The sequence below is a fragment of the Chiloscyllium punctatum genome, chromosome 36, assembly GCF_047496795.1.
Source record: "Chiloscyllium punctatum isolate Juve2018m chromosome 36, sChiPun1.3, whole genome shotgun sequence".
In the NCBI taxonomy this organism is placed as follows: domain Eukaryota; kingdom Metazoa; phylum Chordata; class Chondrichthyes; order Orectolobiformes; family Hemiscylliidae; genus Chiloscyllium; species Chiloscyllium punctatum.
In genome coordinates, this window is record NC_092774.1 from 913635 (window position 1) to 930461 (window position 16827).

The following is a 16827-nucleotide window of genomic DNA, read 5'->3' on the forward strand; positions in this document are numbered from 1 at the left end:
GGACCGGAGGGTCTGGTTTTATGACTACAACTCCACAGTCAATGATGCCATGCACTCTGTGATGATTTTCAACATTACATAATGCCCAATAAATTTCACAATTTTGCGCACATCCAGATCACTGTCTCCTCTGCATCAGAAACATTGGAGCTAAAAGGTACAGATGGGTCTTATCAGTTAGAAGTGTCTGCTGCAAAATGTGGCATCACAATGTCAGTGGAGGCATGGTTAATACGTGAGCTGTCCGCAGACAAAGGACCAATTTCCTGAAAGGGCATCAGAGTGAACGCTGCAAGACCTACCATAGCATATGCTGCTTGGGGCTGAGATGATTCAAGTAAGAATTGGCACCCCTCAGAGCTGTCCAGGGAACTGGACAGTGCTGATCGTGTTCATGAAGATGTCAAAAATCTGCTACTTCTGATAATCGTCTGAAGTTCCTGCAGTAGATCCATGGCCTTCAATGTTAGAATACTGCCAGCACTCAGGCAAGATTTAAATGTTTTGAGGTATCCTGCCTCACTGAACACAGAGACAGTGCTTTCCAGTAACCCACCACCCTCGAGGTGGTGATTAGTTTCCTCAAATTACTTCTAAACCTCCTGACATTCTCTTTTTAAATTATGTCAAACTAGTCATTGACCCTTTCGTCAGGTTGATAATGATGATCAAGCTTTGTTAATAATTTTCACAATCACTTCGGATTTTATTTGAGGCATTGCTAAGATATATTTAAATATTTTGAAACGGGAACAATTATTGGAAAAAATCGAATATGTAATGCTATGTTTCAGATTTGGGAAAGATGACCATGAAGTGACGTTAAAGTGGGAAAGGAATCAGATGAGATGCAGTCGCTTGGTTGGCAGTGTGATCAATCCGACATGTGAAAGGACTGATCTCTCAACAGGTAAATGAACGAAAAACAACCTCAGTGAGGGATGGGGGATGAGCAAGAGAATGATTCAAGTTGGTCACTGGGGAGGTTAGGAACATTGGTGTAATTTGATTCCATGGTCTATTGGAAATGTCGAAAATGGCTGTGCACCTGTTGGGGTCACCTGGTTTTTAGGGGAATGACACCCATGAACTAGAGACAGGTATAATATTGAAATTGGAAAAGCTAATCATCGCCAATTGATTTCAGACCGGTTACACAGAATGATCACATCAAACCCAGCTGTCTTTGAATTTACAAATAAAATCCATTGGCTCTGTCTTCCCAGTGAGCAACAAGAACTACAACAGTAAAAACACGGACCACCTAAAGCCCCAAGTTCTATATTTTCCAATCAGCCAGTACCTGATTCATTGTACACCGGAGTTTTATGGACTGTCAATCTCACAGTGGCTGAAAGTAGGGCTATGAAAGGAACTGACAAAAGGCAGTGTCTGATCAAAATCAAAATATTTCATTTGTTAAAAAAAGGTAATTTCTGAATCTGTTGGCATTAAGATCCTGTCCAGGAATACCACACTTTCTCAGTCACAGTTTCTGGGGTCAAGACGTTAATAGTTTTGAATCTTGTTCTTCAATTTTCAGTAAATGCAATATCAATCATAGAATGGAAAGGGATGAAGACAGTGTGGACACACAAATTTGTGGTTATGATGTGAGAGACTGTAATTCAACTTACTGAGCGAACAAAGACCATTGTCAGAATTTGTCAGTGCGAGGGGTTCATCAGGATCACTGTCCAATTGTGACTGGCCATCCTGAGATTCAGTCTCAATGTCATCGTAAGTGCCATGAATTCGATCTTGAAGGAAAACACATGATTATCTCCGATAGAAATTTTAACGTACGACACCAAGAGCGAGAAGAGAAGCTTCGTGCGAGGGTACAGCATTAAAGCTGCAACTTGGAATTCGAAGTTAGGTTTTTCTGAGAGGAGTTCAACGTAGGAGGCATTTGCAGAGATCAACAGCAAATTAGGTCTGCTTTATCTCTAAATTAGAACGCTAAGTGGATCCACTCAGGTAGGAATAATTTCATTAAGTAATTGTCAACGATGAACTACCTCCAATTGTTGGACATTCCAGATCCCAGGGACATAATCTATGACTTATCAAGAAGCAACTCAAAAGGCATCATGGAAGAATGAAGGCTGAGACGGATTTCGAATTGACTTTCTCTCAAAACAGTTGATTTCAGATCAAGTGTCAGTTTTAAATATGAGACAGATTAGATATTTTGTTCAATAAAGTCCATAAGGTGTTTGGGCCAAAGGCAGGTATCTGTATTTAGACCACACAACAGCCAGCCATGATCTTACTGACTGTGAGGAAAGGTTTCAGGGGCTGAATAGCGTATTCCTGTCCCTCCAACCCTATTTGTTGCCTTCCAGCCGAGGGCTCTGAGGGCTAGATGTGATTGAGCTGCAAGGAATTACGAAGGACGGACGCAATTCGTGTAGACAGGATGGAACTTTTCTCTTGGGAGGGCGAGGTGAAGATCACAGGAATGTATTTCAATGGCGAGGAGGAAGAATAAAAGTGTTTTGAGGAAACTTGTGTTCGCCTGGAAGCTGTTTGGAATCTGGGACTCTCTGAAAGTCACAGTGTTAGAATCAAAAGATCCTCACTACATGTAAGTTGTACTCAGTGGTACATTTGTGCTTGAAGTCCACACAAAAACAATGAAAAACGTGCGGGCAAATGGAGTTGGAATAGTTAGGTCGTTGATTTTTACAGGCCTGCGCTCAATGGACCATGCCTCTTTGACTCCAAACCAGCAACATTCTTTGAAATTAACATTGCTCATGTATGAGAGGCATGGGTAGGAGAAATAGGCAAAGTCTTTTCCCTGGGTTTGTGGAGCCCAGAATGAGAGGGCATAGATTTAGGGTGAGAGGGGATAGAAATAAAAGAGACTTAAGGGGCAATATTTTCACGCAGGGGGTGGTTTGTGTCTGCAATGAGCTGTTGGAGGAGGTGGTGGAGGCTGGTACAATTGCAACATATAAGAGGCATTTGGATGGATAGATGAATAGGAAGGGTTTGGACGGATACGGGATGGGTGCTGGCAGTTGAGACGAGATTGGGTCAGGATATCGTGACGGCATGGACGGGTTGGACCAAAGGTTCCGTTGCCATGCTGTACATCTCTATGACTCTATGACTATGGTTGGATGGCAGAGAGAGAGAGTGAAGGACAAAAATGAACTGACATAAAATGAACTCAAACACACCCGAAGTACTGTTTGCGTTCACCTCAAGATTTTCTGATCCTGAATGATTGCCACTCAAGCAATGGCTGGTGTAGTATTCGATGTGATTACGTGAATCAACGGAAGCAGAAATTACTAAAAACAGAAATGGAGTTATTATCGGGTTTAATGTCAGCGTGAATGCACGACCATTAGAGGTTTGATCAAGCAAAATTACTTCATACAACTGGTGGTGAATCTGTGGAAAGTTTTGCCTCAGAGAGCTACGATTGTCAACTAAAACAGCGAAACAGAAGGTCTTTGTAAGTGAGGGATTAAAATGTTCCTGGGAAGGCAAGAGAAAGAGTTTGAGAACATGCCTGCCATGATCAAAAAGCGGAGCCGATCCGAGGGGCCGAATGGCCTGATTCTGCTCGTGTACCTCTTTGTCTAATAGTTTATGGTGCTATGGTTTCTGATCTTATATGGAGCATCGAAGTAAAACATAATCCTTTCATCTTCTCTGCAGCAACAACTGGAATATTTTCAATTGGCAAGCTACACTAGAAAATCATTTAATACACAAATTTACTCAATTTCATTGCAACTGCAATCAGAAATGAGAAACAAGCTTTCGTCCTTAAATCGTGGAAACAATTTCACAAACAGTACGTTTAATTACTTAATTCTCAAGTCTCCCAAGCAACTTCTTTTTGTCTGGTTCGCCTTTAACGGTTCTTAAAACTGTAAAATAATGCACATTTATTGAATAAATTAAATGTAATTTCCACGGTTTTGTTGATTGGGATATGCCATTTGTGTAAATGCTTTCATTCGTTTTTTTTCTCAGTATTATTCCCAGTTCGTAAACTTATTCAATCATTTCAGATATGATCAAGTGACATTCCTTATGAGATTTATCGTGATGATAATTAAATCAAGACCAAAACTTTTAGTTGATTCCTTAATGTCACCATTTGTGTGATTTAACTTGTTGGTCATCAGCAGGTTTCGTAGGCAGTACCGACCATGCACCCTAATCTGGTGTATTTTGATTATTGTTCGTCTATCTGCTATTCTCACATTATCAGTTAAGTCACACAATTGTAAAACATCTCGGTTAATTGTGATTCTGTGCTTTATTTCAATGGATTCCAGCACCACAGAGGAATGGCACGTGATTGGCACCAGGTATAAGGGCAGCTCCACACAACATTGGACAATGGACATCTGTCTCCATGGAATACATCTCTGTATTTTTTCATATTTATTTGTTTGTGAATTGCTCAATGGTTCTGATATGAACTGTTGTGAAACCAACACTAATGACGACAATTTTATTATTGTAAATTCAATCGGCGAATGGATAAATTATTCACAGTTTCAGATACCTAATGGAGTCTGTGGGGAAGGAGGGTGGATTTGGGACGTGCCATGCGGCACATACTTACCAATAAATATTAGAAATATACTTTCAGGAATTAAGGTCAACAACAAATATCATGCAGGAAGTATTCATTTTCCTTTCCTCGGCATAACACCGTGGGCTAAAAGGCCTGTTCTGTGCTGTATTTTTCTATGTTCTATGGTCTATAAACACAGAGAGACCCCACACTCACTGTGATAGCTGCCTTAACACAAAAACAGTGATTTGATAACTATTCATGTTCATTCATTTCACTGATCATTGACAACTGGAAATTGAAGGGAGGCTCTTCTTCTCCTTGAATGGTTTCCTATGAGTTTGGAAATACATACCTGCTCCATGTTTCTGATCCACCCTCTTGACGGTGGGAATGTTCTCAATTTCTTCATAAATTCCTTGGTACAAACCAAGACTTGAGCCCCTGCCAACAGTGTAAAATTCTGTTGAAGGAAGGATTGACTGGTCAACATTTGTCGCTAAACTGCTGCAGCAATGTTTCGTTATTTTGAAGCAACATTAGCGTGGATCACTGGTTGTTCATGAAACCCAGGAATAGAGAATCTAAGTGCAATATTGATTGGCCAGTGAGGGCAGAGTCGATTTGGAAAAGCAAATGAACAAGGCGTGATGAATTCTCATGTCTCATCAGTGTGCAAAACATCGTACATTAAAGACAGAAACTGGAATTTTGTTTGTCATGATGTGTATGGTCAATTTTGTTTCCGTGAGGAATCGTTACTTCCACATGCACTGTTTAAACAAGAACATACTCGCCCACAATGACGTATGTGAGAAATAAATGCAAACTGCCCAAGTTAAAACTCGTTGAGGCAATTAAGTTTTGTGCTGATTAATTTTGGACGAACAAAACATTGATGAAAACGGGGGGCGGGGGGTCACATGTCTATGTTTCAAACAACAGTTCTGCAAAGACAATGCTTTGAAAATCAATATTTTACAAAATGGTTATAGTAACTGAACAACTGTCTGGTTGTTAATATTAGTTAATCAAAAAAGTTAGACATATGAATTAAGGAGCACCTTAATGAAGTGATAACCATTAAATAAGTGTACTTCTTTGTACGAATACGGGTAAGCTGCACTTAATGCAATTTAAACATACAGGAGCTGATGCCTTATGCAATTCGCATTGACCGTCATTGCCATCTAGTGGTATAGATTTCTCAAACAAATGCATTGAAATTAGTGTAAAAAGTGCACAGGAGTCATCTGGTCAGACAAGAAAACCCAGTAGTGGGCGCCACAGTCCAAAGATGTGCACGTCAGGTGAATTGGCCATGCTAAATTGCCCGTAGTGTTCGGTAAACGGGTAAATGTAAGGGAATGGTTGGGTTACGCTTCGGCGGGTCGGTGTGGACTTGATGGGCCGAAGGGCCTGTTTTCACAATGTAAGTCATCCAATCTAGTGAACTTAATCCTCTCGCGGATCTTGGGTTCTAGTATCAGTAACCAGCAACTGATGAGCTGTAAAGGAAAATTAACTGATGAGAGAGCAAACGTCTCAATGAAACTTCAAGGCATATTGATGCCATAAATAACTTGTTTTGGAAATGAAATGCACAGATTAACTGAGAGATAAGACTGATTCAGTTTTTACGTTTATTTCCCATTCTTAACTATCTGGGACAAGTCCATATAAAAGGTTAATTCTGTTTCTCTTTGCAAGTTTTTGGGGCCTTGATAAATTTTCAATGCTATTTTGATTTGGTTTTAAGTTTTACTTATTGTGTTTAAATATTTTGCCTGTAAAGGTGGCGTTTTAGTAGATAAATGCTCTACTAAAAAAAAGGCCTCGTATTCATCACCATTAAGGCCAAGTGATGGAAACTTGGAATGACAATGTAAAGATCCAAAATCATGTGGAATAACAAAAATAGCTCAGTATTAGCTCACTTGTGAGCTTACCTTTCATTTGTAATTTCCTCTGCATTACCACCAGTAATACGAACACCTCACAGGTTAGCAGGACTCCCAAGATTATGCAGACGACAATAGGGACATCCAGCCCTTAAGGAGGAGATGACAAAGAGATTTATCTTAGATAAGAGCTGCCTTGTGCAATTGCGAAGAACCCATCAATAAGAAAACACTGACATTAGCTTCAAATTCGTGAAAGTGCCAAATGCATCAACGTCACTCAACAGGAATGTAACGGTAACAGAAACATTAATAATAGTTTCAATCATAAATACCTCCAGGTGGTGTTGAAGGGGAAGTTTGTAACAAATCGGATTCTGGGGAAGAGATGGTACAAATATTAAGGAAAGTGAAACTGACTTCAGGAAGACAAATGACGGCACTGAGTTGTCACAATAATGATAACTGTTCGGCACTAGTCAGCATCTTGCTTACCAGAACAGATCACGCTGGCAATTTCCTTGTAATTGCAGTGCCTTGGAGCTAGTGCTACGGACAGACAGTCAGACACAAAGGATTCACCTCCCTTACACTTCACGTCATTCTGCCAGATCACATCGTTACCCTCGGGGACAGAGTGCCCTCCTCGGGCCGACACAGCGAAGCCGCATCCCAACTGTCTGCAGACGACATTGGCATCAGTTATATCCCAGGAATCACCACACACCGAGCCCCAGCGTGTATCACACATGGTCTCCACTCTCCCAGAACACTTGCTCCTCCCTCCATCCAGGCGCACGCTGTTTTGCCAATCTGTGGCACAGAATTCATTATTATTGAATGCGGAATAAAGCAGAAAGATCGGTCCAAGAGTTAGCACATTCATGATGATGACGCACCTGATTGTTGACGGCAGAAATGTGAACTGAGAGGCTGGTCTGTTATTTCACCGCTCCCTGAAAAGAGGACAAAGATGCTGGTTCTATTATTAATCAGTGTTTGAAATGGCACGTGAATATTGAGAAGGTTTGTCGTGTTACCTGAACAAAGGACACCTGCATCTTTCCTGCCGTTACAGTTGTGTTGACCCCATGGATTTCTCTGACATTGCCAAAGGGTTGACTCCTTTGATGGACAATCAATCTCACCGAGCCAAATAGGTCCCGTTCCTGCTCCGAATAATTTATTATCATAACTTATATCCACCAGGACACCACAGTGCAACTGTTTACAAATAACTGTAGCATCGTGGAAATCCAGACTTTCCGAGCACACCGTTCCCCACGTCTTATTGTAGAACACTTCCACTCTTCCCTCACAGCGATTCTTTCCATTCACCAGCCGCATCTCCTTGTGCTCTGTTTGTACAATAACAGATGGCCAGGGTGATAGATTATTTATGTCTTCCATATATTCCCATGTCTCTCCTCTGACATTCAACTCAGATCTTGTTAATGAATAAGGTACATGAGATTCCTCACTAAACATTTGGCAGAAAGCACGGACATCTAAAGGAGAAGCAGGGCAGAAGATGCAACGTCCACGGAATTTCAAAAGACATTCGAACAATGTGCTGGTAAAATGTTGAAGGATTCAGTTTCTAAGGTTGGAGCAAGACCGAAACCGACAGCAAATAGAAAGTCTGAGGTCAAAGCAGATTTTCAGATTCCAACGAGTGGAAGTGGTGATCCACTGGGAAAGGGGCTGATATCATGCCTGTTAAATATTGAGGAGAGCAATTTGGATTTGGTAACCCCAAGGCAATTTCAAACATTCTGATTCGCAATCAAATTGCAAGTCTGGTTACAGTTCAAAAGATCACGGACAAAGCAGGTATTTCAGAATAAGTGGCCAGTATGTGTGCTCAGTGCGTGATTTTTAAAAAAAATTGGTTAAGTCTAAATTGGGAAAATCTGGAGGAAAATATAAAGAAGACATACACTTAAGGAAAATTAAGAATCAATCCGATTTAGAGCCGCAGAACGATCGAGGGATACACAGACAGGATCACAATGCTCATCGCTCGCTACAAAACTAATGAACATGACTAACAGTTTCTCTTGAATCCTTTTGTTTGGAATAGTTTGGAGAATATTCACTTTTCCCAGATACTGACAACGGACCTTTAATGATGTCTTTAATGAAGAGATTGGCATGCAATTGAACTAGGAATATTCTCCCGATTAGATTCCCTCGTGTATGTAAACGGGCGATTCGGCCCAACAAGTCCACACCGTCCCTCCGCAGAGAAACATACCCAGACATTTTCCCCGAACCGATATTTACCTCGACTAACGCATCTAACACAATGAGCAATTTAGTACGGCCAATTCGCCTGACCTGCACATCTTTGGATTGTTGGAGGGAACCGGAACACCCGGAGGAAAGCCACGCAGACACAGGGAGAATATACGACCCCACACACACAGTTGCCTGAATCCCGAGCGCTTTAAAGCAGGAGTGTGAAACACTGCGCCACATGTCGCACTAAGTTCAGTTGCTATCTTTGCTGCACATGTTCCCTAACTCCCCACACAACAGTCCATAAAGTCTCACATTAAAAAAAAGGTGAATACTAAAATGGCGTGGCCTTACCGGAGCACATAATTCTCACATCCTCTTTGTGAGAACAATCGTCTTGGTGACCCAATGATACTGAAGGACATTCCCAGAGAAATGATTCATTTCCAGAACACTTCACATCTTTCAACCAAATTGGGCCTGAGCCCGGTTCATAAGAGGAAGGAAGTGACATATCCATTACGTGTCCACAGCCCAGTTGTTTGCAAACCACTTCAGCGTCTATCATATCCCAGGAGTCGTCACAAACTGATCCCCATGTCCCATTGTAGTAAATCTCCACTCGACCTGCACAAGGGCTTCCACCATCTGACAGCCTTAACTGGATATGTTCTGTTAGATTAAAAACACGGAATTTTATACATTCAATCCACTCTCCCTTCTTCATTTAGTCCAGCAGAGTATATTGATTCGTGCCATGCTTAATCAAGGGAATATGCAATAGAATGATGGAGGTGTTTTCTAAAGTAGACAGGAAGCAAACATATTATGGTGAGGCAGTTGATGAACAGTGGAGGAATTTCAGTGCAGTTTTTCAAAATGCTCATCAGTGAAAAGGAAGAATTGTAGGAAAGGGATTAATCAGTCATGTGTGCCGAAGGAAATCGGGGAGACTATCAAATTGAAGAGGAGGAATACAAAGTGACAAAGGTCAGTGGGAAACTAGAAAACTGTGAAAGCATTAAAGACCAACAGAAAGCCACAAAAAGGCTTTAAATTAAGCAACATATTTCGTGAGACAAAAAATAACCAGGATATAAAGACAGATCGCAAATGTTTCTTCAAATACATATAACATAAAGGAGTCTTTCAAATGAAAATGGGTACTTTTGGCTTGAGAAGGGGTGTTTAGTCATGGGACATATAAGGAAAAGGCTGAGGCATTGAATTGGTATTTTGTCTCAGTTTTCACAGTGGATGACATAATTGACATGCCATTGAATGACAAAGAGACGAAGTTAGGCAACAAGTTAGGAAACAATCAGTACTACGTTAGAGATTTTTTTGGGCACGCTAAAGGAGTTCAGGTTACAGAAATCTCCTCGCCCTGATGGAGTGCATTCCAGTGTACTAAAAGAGATATTGTAATTTTACAAAACTGAATGGGCTCTGGGGCAGTTACAGCAGATTGGAAAACAGTAAATATGACGCCACTTTTTAAAAACGGAGGTAGACAAAAGATGGGGAATCTTAGACATGTTAGCTGAACTTCTGTAGAGGGGAAAATGCTTGAGTTTATTTTCAAGGAAGAAATAGCAAGGCATCTGGATGACAATTATCCCGTTTGCATTGGACCATGAAGGGGAGTCAGGCTAACCATTTTTTGGAGTTCTATGAAGACATTACAGACACAGTGAACAACAAGGACTCAGGCGGTGGGTTGTATTTAGATTTCCAAGCGGCATTCACCAAGGTGACGCACAAAAGGCTGTTGCATCAGACAAAGATGCAAGCCATTTCGGAGAATGCATTAACATGCATAGTAGATTAGTTCACCAATAAGAATCAAAGTGTTGGAATAAATGAGTGGCACTCTGGTTGGCAATCAGGAATTAGTGGTGTGTCTCAGGGATCAGAATTGGGAACGCAATTATTTGCAGTTTACGTCAATGATTTGGAGCTGGGGACCACGTGTAGTGTTTCAAAGTTTGGATGTGACACGAAGTTGAGAGGCAGAGTAATGCGTGCAGAGGGCTGTGAAACGTTGCACAGGGACTGAGATAGTGCAAGTTAGTGGGAAAGGTTCTGGCAGATAGAGTACAATGTCAGTGAAGGTGAAGTCATCCAATTCGGTGGGAATAACAGTGACAAGGACTACTACTTGAATGGTAAGAAATTGCAGCACGCCGCTGTGCAGTGGGACCTGAATCACACAAGGTTAGTCTGTAATTGCAATAGATAATTAAGAAGACACATGTGATTTTCCCCTTCATTGCTAAAGGGGTTAAACTTAAAAGCAGGATGGTTAAATTTCAGCTCCGAAACTTAAATCCCGTTGAGTTGTCCAAAATCATGGTGAAGTGTTAACTAAAAAGGATAAAACAAAACTGGGTTGAGAGGAAGGAAGGGAAGCTTCGAAGGGAAATTTCGAAATTTTGCTTTTGGAAAATGATACTACCAGCCTGAGATTGGGACAATTACGTTTGGAATGGACAAAAGCGAGACTAACTGCACCACAATGGGATCTGTGAGTTCTCCATCTACAGGATATTAAGACACTGAAAACCGTGGAGGCGATTGATTAGGCAGATGGGTGTGTAACAATGGACACATTAACTGGGAAATATCTGAAAACACTGAAAACGTTTGTCAGGCATGTTTACTGGGATGGAATTGAAAGCAGTTTATACGTAACAGATGAGTAATCGGACATAGTCCGAAGTAGGTCATCGTGGGAAGATACTTGAATGAAATCAACTTGCCACAGGTAGCGGGGGTTGGGGGGGTGGGGGCAAGATATGAGGAGGGCTGTAAGTAGCCCAGGTCACAGGATGAGGGTCCCAACTGCTCAAGAGTTGAATTACGGATGAATGTTACATATTTCTAAATGGTGCAAATACATTCAGCGTCCGACAGTTTGCAGGGCGAGGATTAGGTACCAAGCTGGAAATGGTCCTGATGGAAACCAACGAAGATGCCTTTCGGACCACACATAGGAAATGCTGAATAGACAATGTTCTTTGTTGTCTACCCATTCGATGTTTGTCATAATTTTATTCCTCTCAGTCAAACTCGAATGCTCCGTCTCCTCTGCCCCAAGGTAAACAAACACAGACTGTCCAAAATCTCCATAATTTAGAAATGTCAGCCCAAGGAAGATACTGGAAAAAGACTCCTCGCCAGTGCGGCGGTGCTGCTCCAAGGTTATGGATTCCAAAGTCACATTCACTAATCTGTCTTTGACCAAAATGAAATTAAATAAAGTTTCAGTGTGTCTTCCCCGCTCTTATACTGAAAGTATTGGACAATAAAGGGAAATATTCCATATTCCTTCTTGACCACATTAACTACCTGTCCCTCTAATGTAAGGATCTATTGGACATACCCATCAAGTTCACGCTGATGTTTGCTGCTTTGAAATGTTCTATAATTCATCAAAGAGTACCTTCCTTTGCTTGTAATTCCCAAGTGTGTGTCCTTATACTTATGTGAATTGATTTCCATCTACCACTGGCTAGCCTATCCGGCCATCCGTCGATTTTGGTCTTTCACCGAACTCTTCTCTCATCAGTATTTTGCAGACACCTAATTTAAGGTTAATTTAGGAATTTATGATCAACCCTCCAACATTCACTCTGAAACCGTTTGAACATTTTGGTAGTTTCCTGTCCAGCCATCCATTCAGCATTCTTCAGAAATTTGATCTCAACCCAAACATTTCTTCCTGAATTACTTTCATTTTCATTTTCCATCACTGCTGATGTTCATCTCAATCAGTCATGTGGCCATCATTGCCTCGATATTTCAACATTTATTTCCATGTATCTAGTCTTCAGTGTTTCCGCACCAGCCCCTAAATTCACATCCATTATTGATGCAATACGTCTCATATGATATCAGTGTCACTATTTCACATCTCAGAACACGTGTTTTACAAAAATATTCGTCTTCAATTAAATTATCTCATTAATTCATTCCGTTGTTTTCGTCTTCCCAGTACTGCAAAGAATCAGAAACTCCTTCCAACTAATTAAAACCTCTATTGATTGAAATCGAGGTCTTCCAAACACACAGTTCTCATCTTAATTCGACCCTCTTCCCATACGGATAACTCTCTCATGTGTCAGTTTTACTTTTGGCTTATAAAATATTTGCAACTTGAATCTTCCAAAAGCAAAGTTTCAGTTTTTCACACTCATTCATCTGGCCCATGCCTGCTTTCACCTGGACTAATACTGATGAACGTGTGATACACATTCTCAGGAGACAGATATCTGTTTTGATAGTTCTGAGCAAGGTCTTCTGTGTCGCGTCTTAGAACATAGAACATAGAACAATACAGCACAGAACAGGCCCTTCGGCCCACGATGTTGTGCCGAACTTCTATCCTAGATTAAGCACCCATCCATGTACCTATCCAAATGCCGCTTAAAGGTCGCCAATGAATCTGACTCTACCACTCCCACGGGCAGCGCATTCCATGCCCCCACCACTCTCTGGGTGAAGAACCCACCCCTGACATCTCCCCTATACCTTCCACCGTTCACCTTAAATTTATGTCCCCTTGTAACACTCTGTTGTACCCGGGGAAAAAGTTTCTGACTGTCTACTCTATCTATTCCTCTGATCATCTTATAAACCTCTATCAAGTCACCCCTCATCCTTCGCCGTTCCAACGAGAAAAGGCCGAGAACTCTCAACCTATCCTCGTACGACCTACTCTCCATTCCAGGCAACATCCTGGTAAATCTTCTCTGCACCCTCTCCAAAGCTTCCACATCTTTCCTAAAGTGAGGCGACCAGAACTGCACACAGTACTCCAAATGTGGCCTAACCAAAGTCCTGTACAGCTGCAACATCACCTCACGACTCTTGAATTCAATCCCTCTGCTAATGAACGATAATACTCCATAGGCCTTCTTACAAACTCTATCCACCTGAGTGGCAACCTTCAAAGATCTATGTACATAGACCCCAAGATCCCTCTGTTCCTCCACCTGACCAAGAACCCTACCATTAACCCTGTATTCCGCATTCTTATTTGTTCTTCCAAAATGGACAACTTCACACTTGGCAGGGTTGAACTCCATCTGCCACTCCTCAGCCCAGCTCTGCATCATATCTAAGTCCCTCTGCAGCCGACAACAGCCCTCCTCACTGTCCACAACTCCACCTATCTTTGTATCATCTGCAAATTTACTGACCCACCCTTCGACTCCCTCATCTAAGTCATTAATAAAAATTACAAACAGCAGAGGACCCAGAACTGATCCCTGCGGAACTCCACTTGTAACTGGACTCCATGCTGAATATTTACCATCTACTACCACTCTCTGACTTCGACCGGTTAGCCAGTTTTCTATCCAATTGGCCAAATTTCCCTCTATCCCATGCCTCCTGACTTTCCGCATAAGCCTACCATGGGGAACCTTATCAAATGCCTTACTAAAATCCATGTACACTACATCCACTGCTCTACCCTCATCCACATGCTTGGTCACCTCCTCGAAGAATTCAATAAGACTTGTAAGGCAAGACCTACCCTTCACAAATCCGTGCTGGCTGTCCCTAATCAAGCAGTGCCGTTCCAGATACTCGTAAATCCTATCCCTCAGTACCCTTTCCATTACTTTGCCTACCACAGAAGTAAGACTAACTGGCCTGTAATTCCCGGGGTTATCCCTATTCCCTTTTTTGAACAGGGGCACAACATTCGCTACTCTCCAGTCCCCTGGTACCACCCCCGTTGCCAGTGAAGACGAGAAGATCATTACCTGAACAGTGTTCTTACCTGAACAGAGGATGTCTACGTTACTGCTGTCGGTGACAGACGAATTCAATGGGCCTGAGATGCAACAATCCCGGAGCTGAGATTCCTTTCCATGACACTGGATATCATGCACCCACGGACGGCCATCACTTTCCTCGTACTGTGAAGACGTGTAAGTTTCTAAGGCATGACCGCATCCCAGCTGTCTGCAAACCACGTGGGAATCATTCAGATCCCAGAGGGTGTCCTGCACTCTGCCCCAGCTTCCATTGTAATAAACCTCAACTCGGCCATCGCAGCGGCTTCCCCCATTCACTAGTCTTGGCCACCAATTTTCATCTGCAACATGAAATGCATGTGGAACAACGGTTAAACTGAATTGAAGCGTTCTAGAATTAACAATCACAATTAAATGTACCATTTTTTAAAAAACTATTTTTTTCACGGCTTTTCCGACAGCTTTTCAGACAGTTTCATTTTTACCATCGCCATTCTTTTCCAAACATTTGAGAGGGATATAGAGGAATGCGTACTGTTGATATGGAGCAAGTGTGAAATGAAGTGAATTGTCAGCAGGTCATGATGGATTTTGGGAAGTGGGCTGATGGGAGCCCCGAAGTAGTGAATTGAAGTGCTTCCTGCCTAATCTCTGTCCGTCATTCCTAATTGACTAGATATTGTCACAGGCAACTTTTGTGATGATTTTCCTCAATTCTGCCAACCTCATATTTGTTGACATGGTTGTTCTGATGTTGCAAACTCCTGATATGCTGCCAATATTTTCGAATATTTATATCCAAAGAGAATTCCCTCAACGTACTGGAAACTGAGTGCATTCATTTTTGGCCTTCCCACTCTGGCCAAATTAAAACAAAAATAAAACTATCCCCTTGTTCACACATTTCAAGACAAGATATTAGCCTTGGAAAGGTGTATCGATAACGATTTGCTGGTAGATTAATGGTAGTACTTTCTGACATCTATCCCCATCAAAAACAAAATGTGGGTATCGAAAGACATAATTTCTCAATGATATGCTGACCAAATTGGAAAAGATTTCCCAATTACTTCCTTCGTACTCGGTCAACTTCATGTATACACGGTTGCACAACAGCACAGAACAAAGAATCTTACAGCCCAGTACTGGACTTTCACTCCCAGATGTTGTGCCAGCCGTATTTCCTATTTTAAGGTCAGGCTACCCTTTATACCCTTCAATGTGCTAACTTCCATATGCCTATCCAAGAGTCGCTTAAATGTCCTGAATGTATTTGACTGTACTAACACTGCCGGCAATGCATTCCTCGCATCCACCACTTCTGTGTAAAGAGCCGACTCTGACATCTCCCCCAAACCTTCATCCAATCACCTTAAACCTATGCTCCCTCGTAATAGACAGGTGTGGCATGGAGACACGTCTCTGGCTATCCACTCTATCTATGCCTCTCATCATATTGTACACCTCTATCAATTCACCTCTCATCCTTCTTGGTTCTATCCTGCTCAAACTTTCTTCATTAGACATACCCTCCGGTCCTGACACCATCTTGTTAACTGTCCTCTGCACCTTCTCTCAAGGTTTAACATTTTTCCTATAATGAGGCGTACGGAAAGGAACACAATATTCCAAGTGTGGTCTTGCCTTCTCTCCACACTATGCAATTAACAATGCAATGATATTTCATTAAAATGTGATAATTCAGAACAGTTCTGAATAAGGATCACTGGACTCGTAATGTTGACTCTGATTTCTCTCCGAACTTGCTATCAGACCTGCTGAGATTCTCCAGCAATTTTGTTCATATTTCCTCGTGTTAAATTTGGAAGCGAATCCTCTCATCCGACGAGAAAGAACTGAAGCATAACGGTGTGAGTCATTGTAATGCATCGCACGAGCTGCACATGCAAATGGATTTCCGTATTTCCTGCTTTGTTCCTGTTTAAGGAATTTTTTTCATGTTAGCAACGATTTCTACAACATAATGTCATACTCCTGGTTCCCCTTTAAGTTCGAATAATTTTGGTTATTATACACGGAAATTACATTATCTGCAGAAATTCTCTTCTCCTTTTACTCAGACATTCAGGAGCATTGGTATGCATTCACTTCTTCAACAAAAAAAAACATTAAATTAGGTCTTAGCTGAGAGGGCGTGAGCCCTGCTTTATTTCACTCTCTGCCCCTCCGGTCTTCATCCATAAAGCCTAACTTGATCACTTATCGAAAATCTATAGTTTTCACTTGACAAAAATGAGAATTCCATTCTGCACAAATTTTTGTCAAGGGAATTTGGAAAAGAAAACTTCTGAGAAAAATAAAGATTGCTGGTCGGTATTTAAAAGGGAGATTGAACGTTCCAAAC

General features: G+C 41.6%; 2 protein-coding genes across 2 annotated transcripts in view; both read right to left on the reverse strand.

The window, feature by feature from the left end:
* LOC140461063 (scavenger receptor cysteine-rich domain-containing protein DMBT1-like) overlaps nucleotides 1–3536 on the reverse strand; it is a 36331-nt gene extending 32795 nt beyond the window's left edge. The window contains exons 1-3 of the mRNA XM_072555847.1: nucleotides 3530–3536; nucleotides 3192–3305; nucleotides 1638–1760 (exon numbers count right to left, since the gene is read on the reverse strand). Coding sequence (XP_072411948.1) covers nucleotides 1638–1760; nucleotides 3192–3305; nucleotides 3530–3536 — 244 coding nt within the window. The remainder of the gene's footprint in view (nucleotides 1–1637; nucleotides 1761–3191; nucleotides 3306–3529) is intronic.
* A 3799-nt stretch (nucleotides 3537–7335) lies between these two features.
* LOC140461064 (scavenger receptor cysteine-rich domain-containing protein DMBT1-like) overlaps nucleotides 7336–16827 on the reverse strand; it is a 41758-nt gene continuing 32266 nt past the window's right edge. Inside the window, exons 12-14 of the mRNA XM_072555848.1 lie at nucleotides 14486–14803; nucleotides 7494–7961; nucleotides 7336–7409 (exon numbers count right to left, since the gene is read on the reverse strand). Of these exons, the coding sequence (XP_072411949.1) occupies nucleotides 7336–7409; nucleotides 7494–7961; nucleotides 14486–14803 (860 nt within the window). The remainder of the gene's footprint in view (nucleotides 7410–7493; nucleotides 7962–14485; nucleotides 14804–16827) is intronic.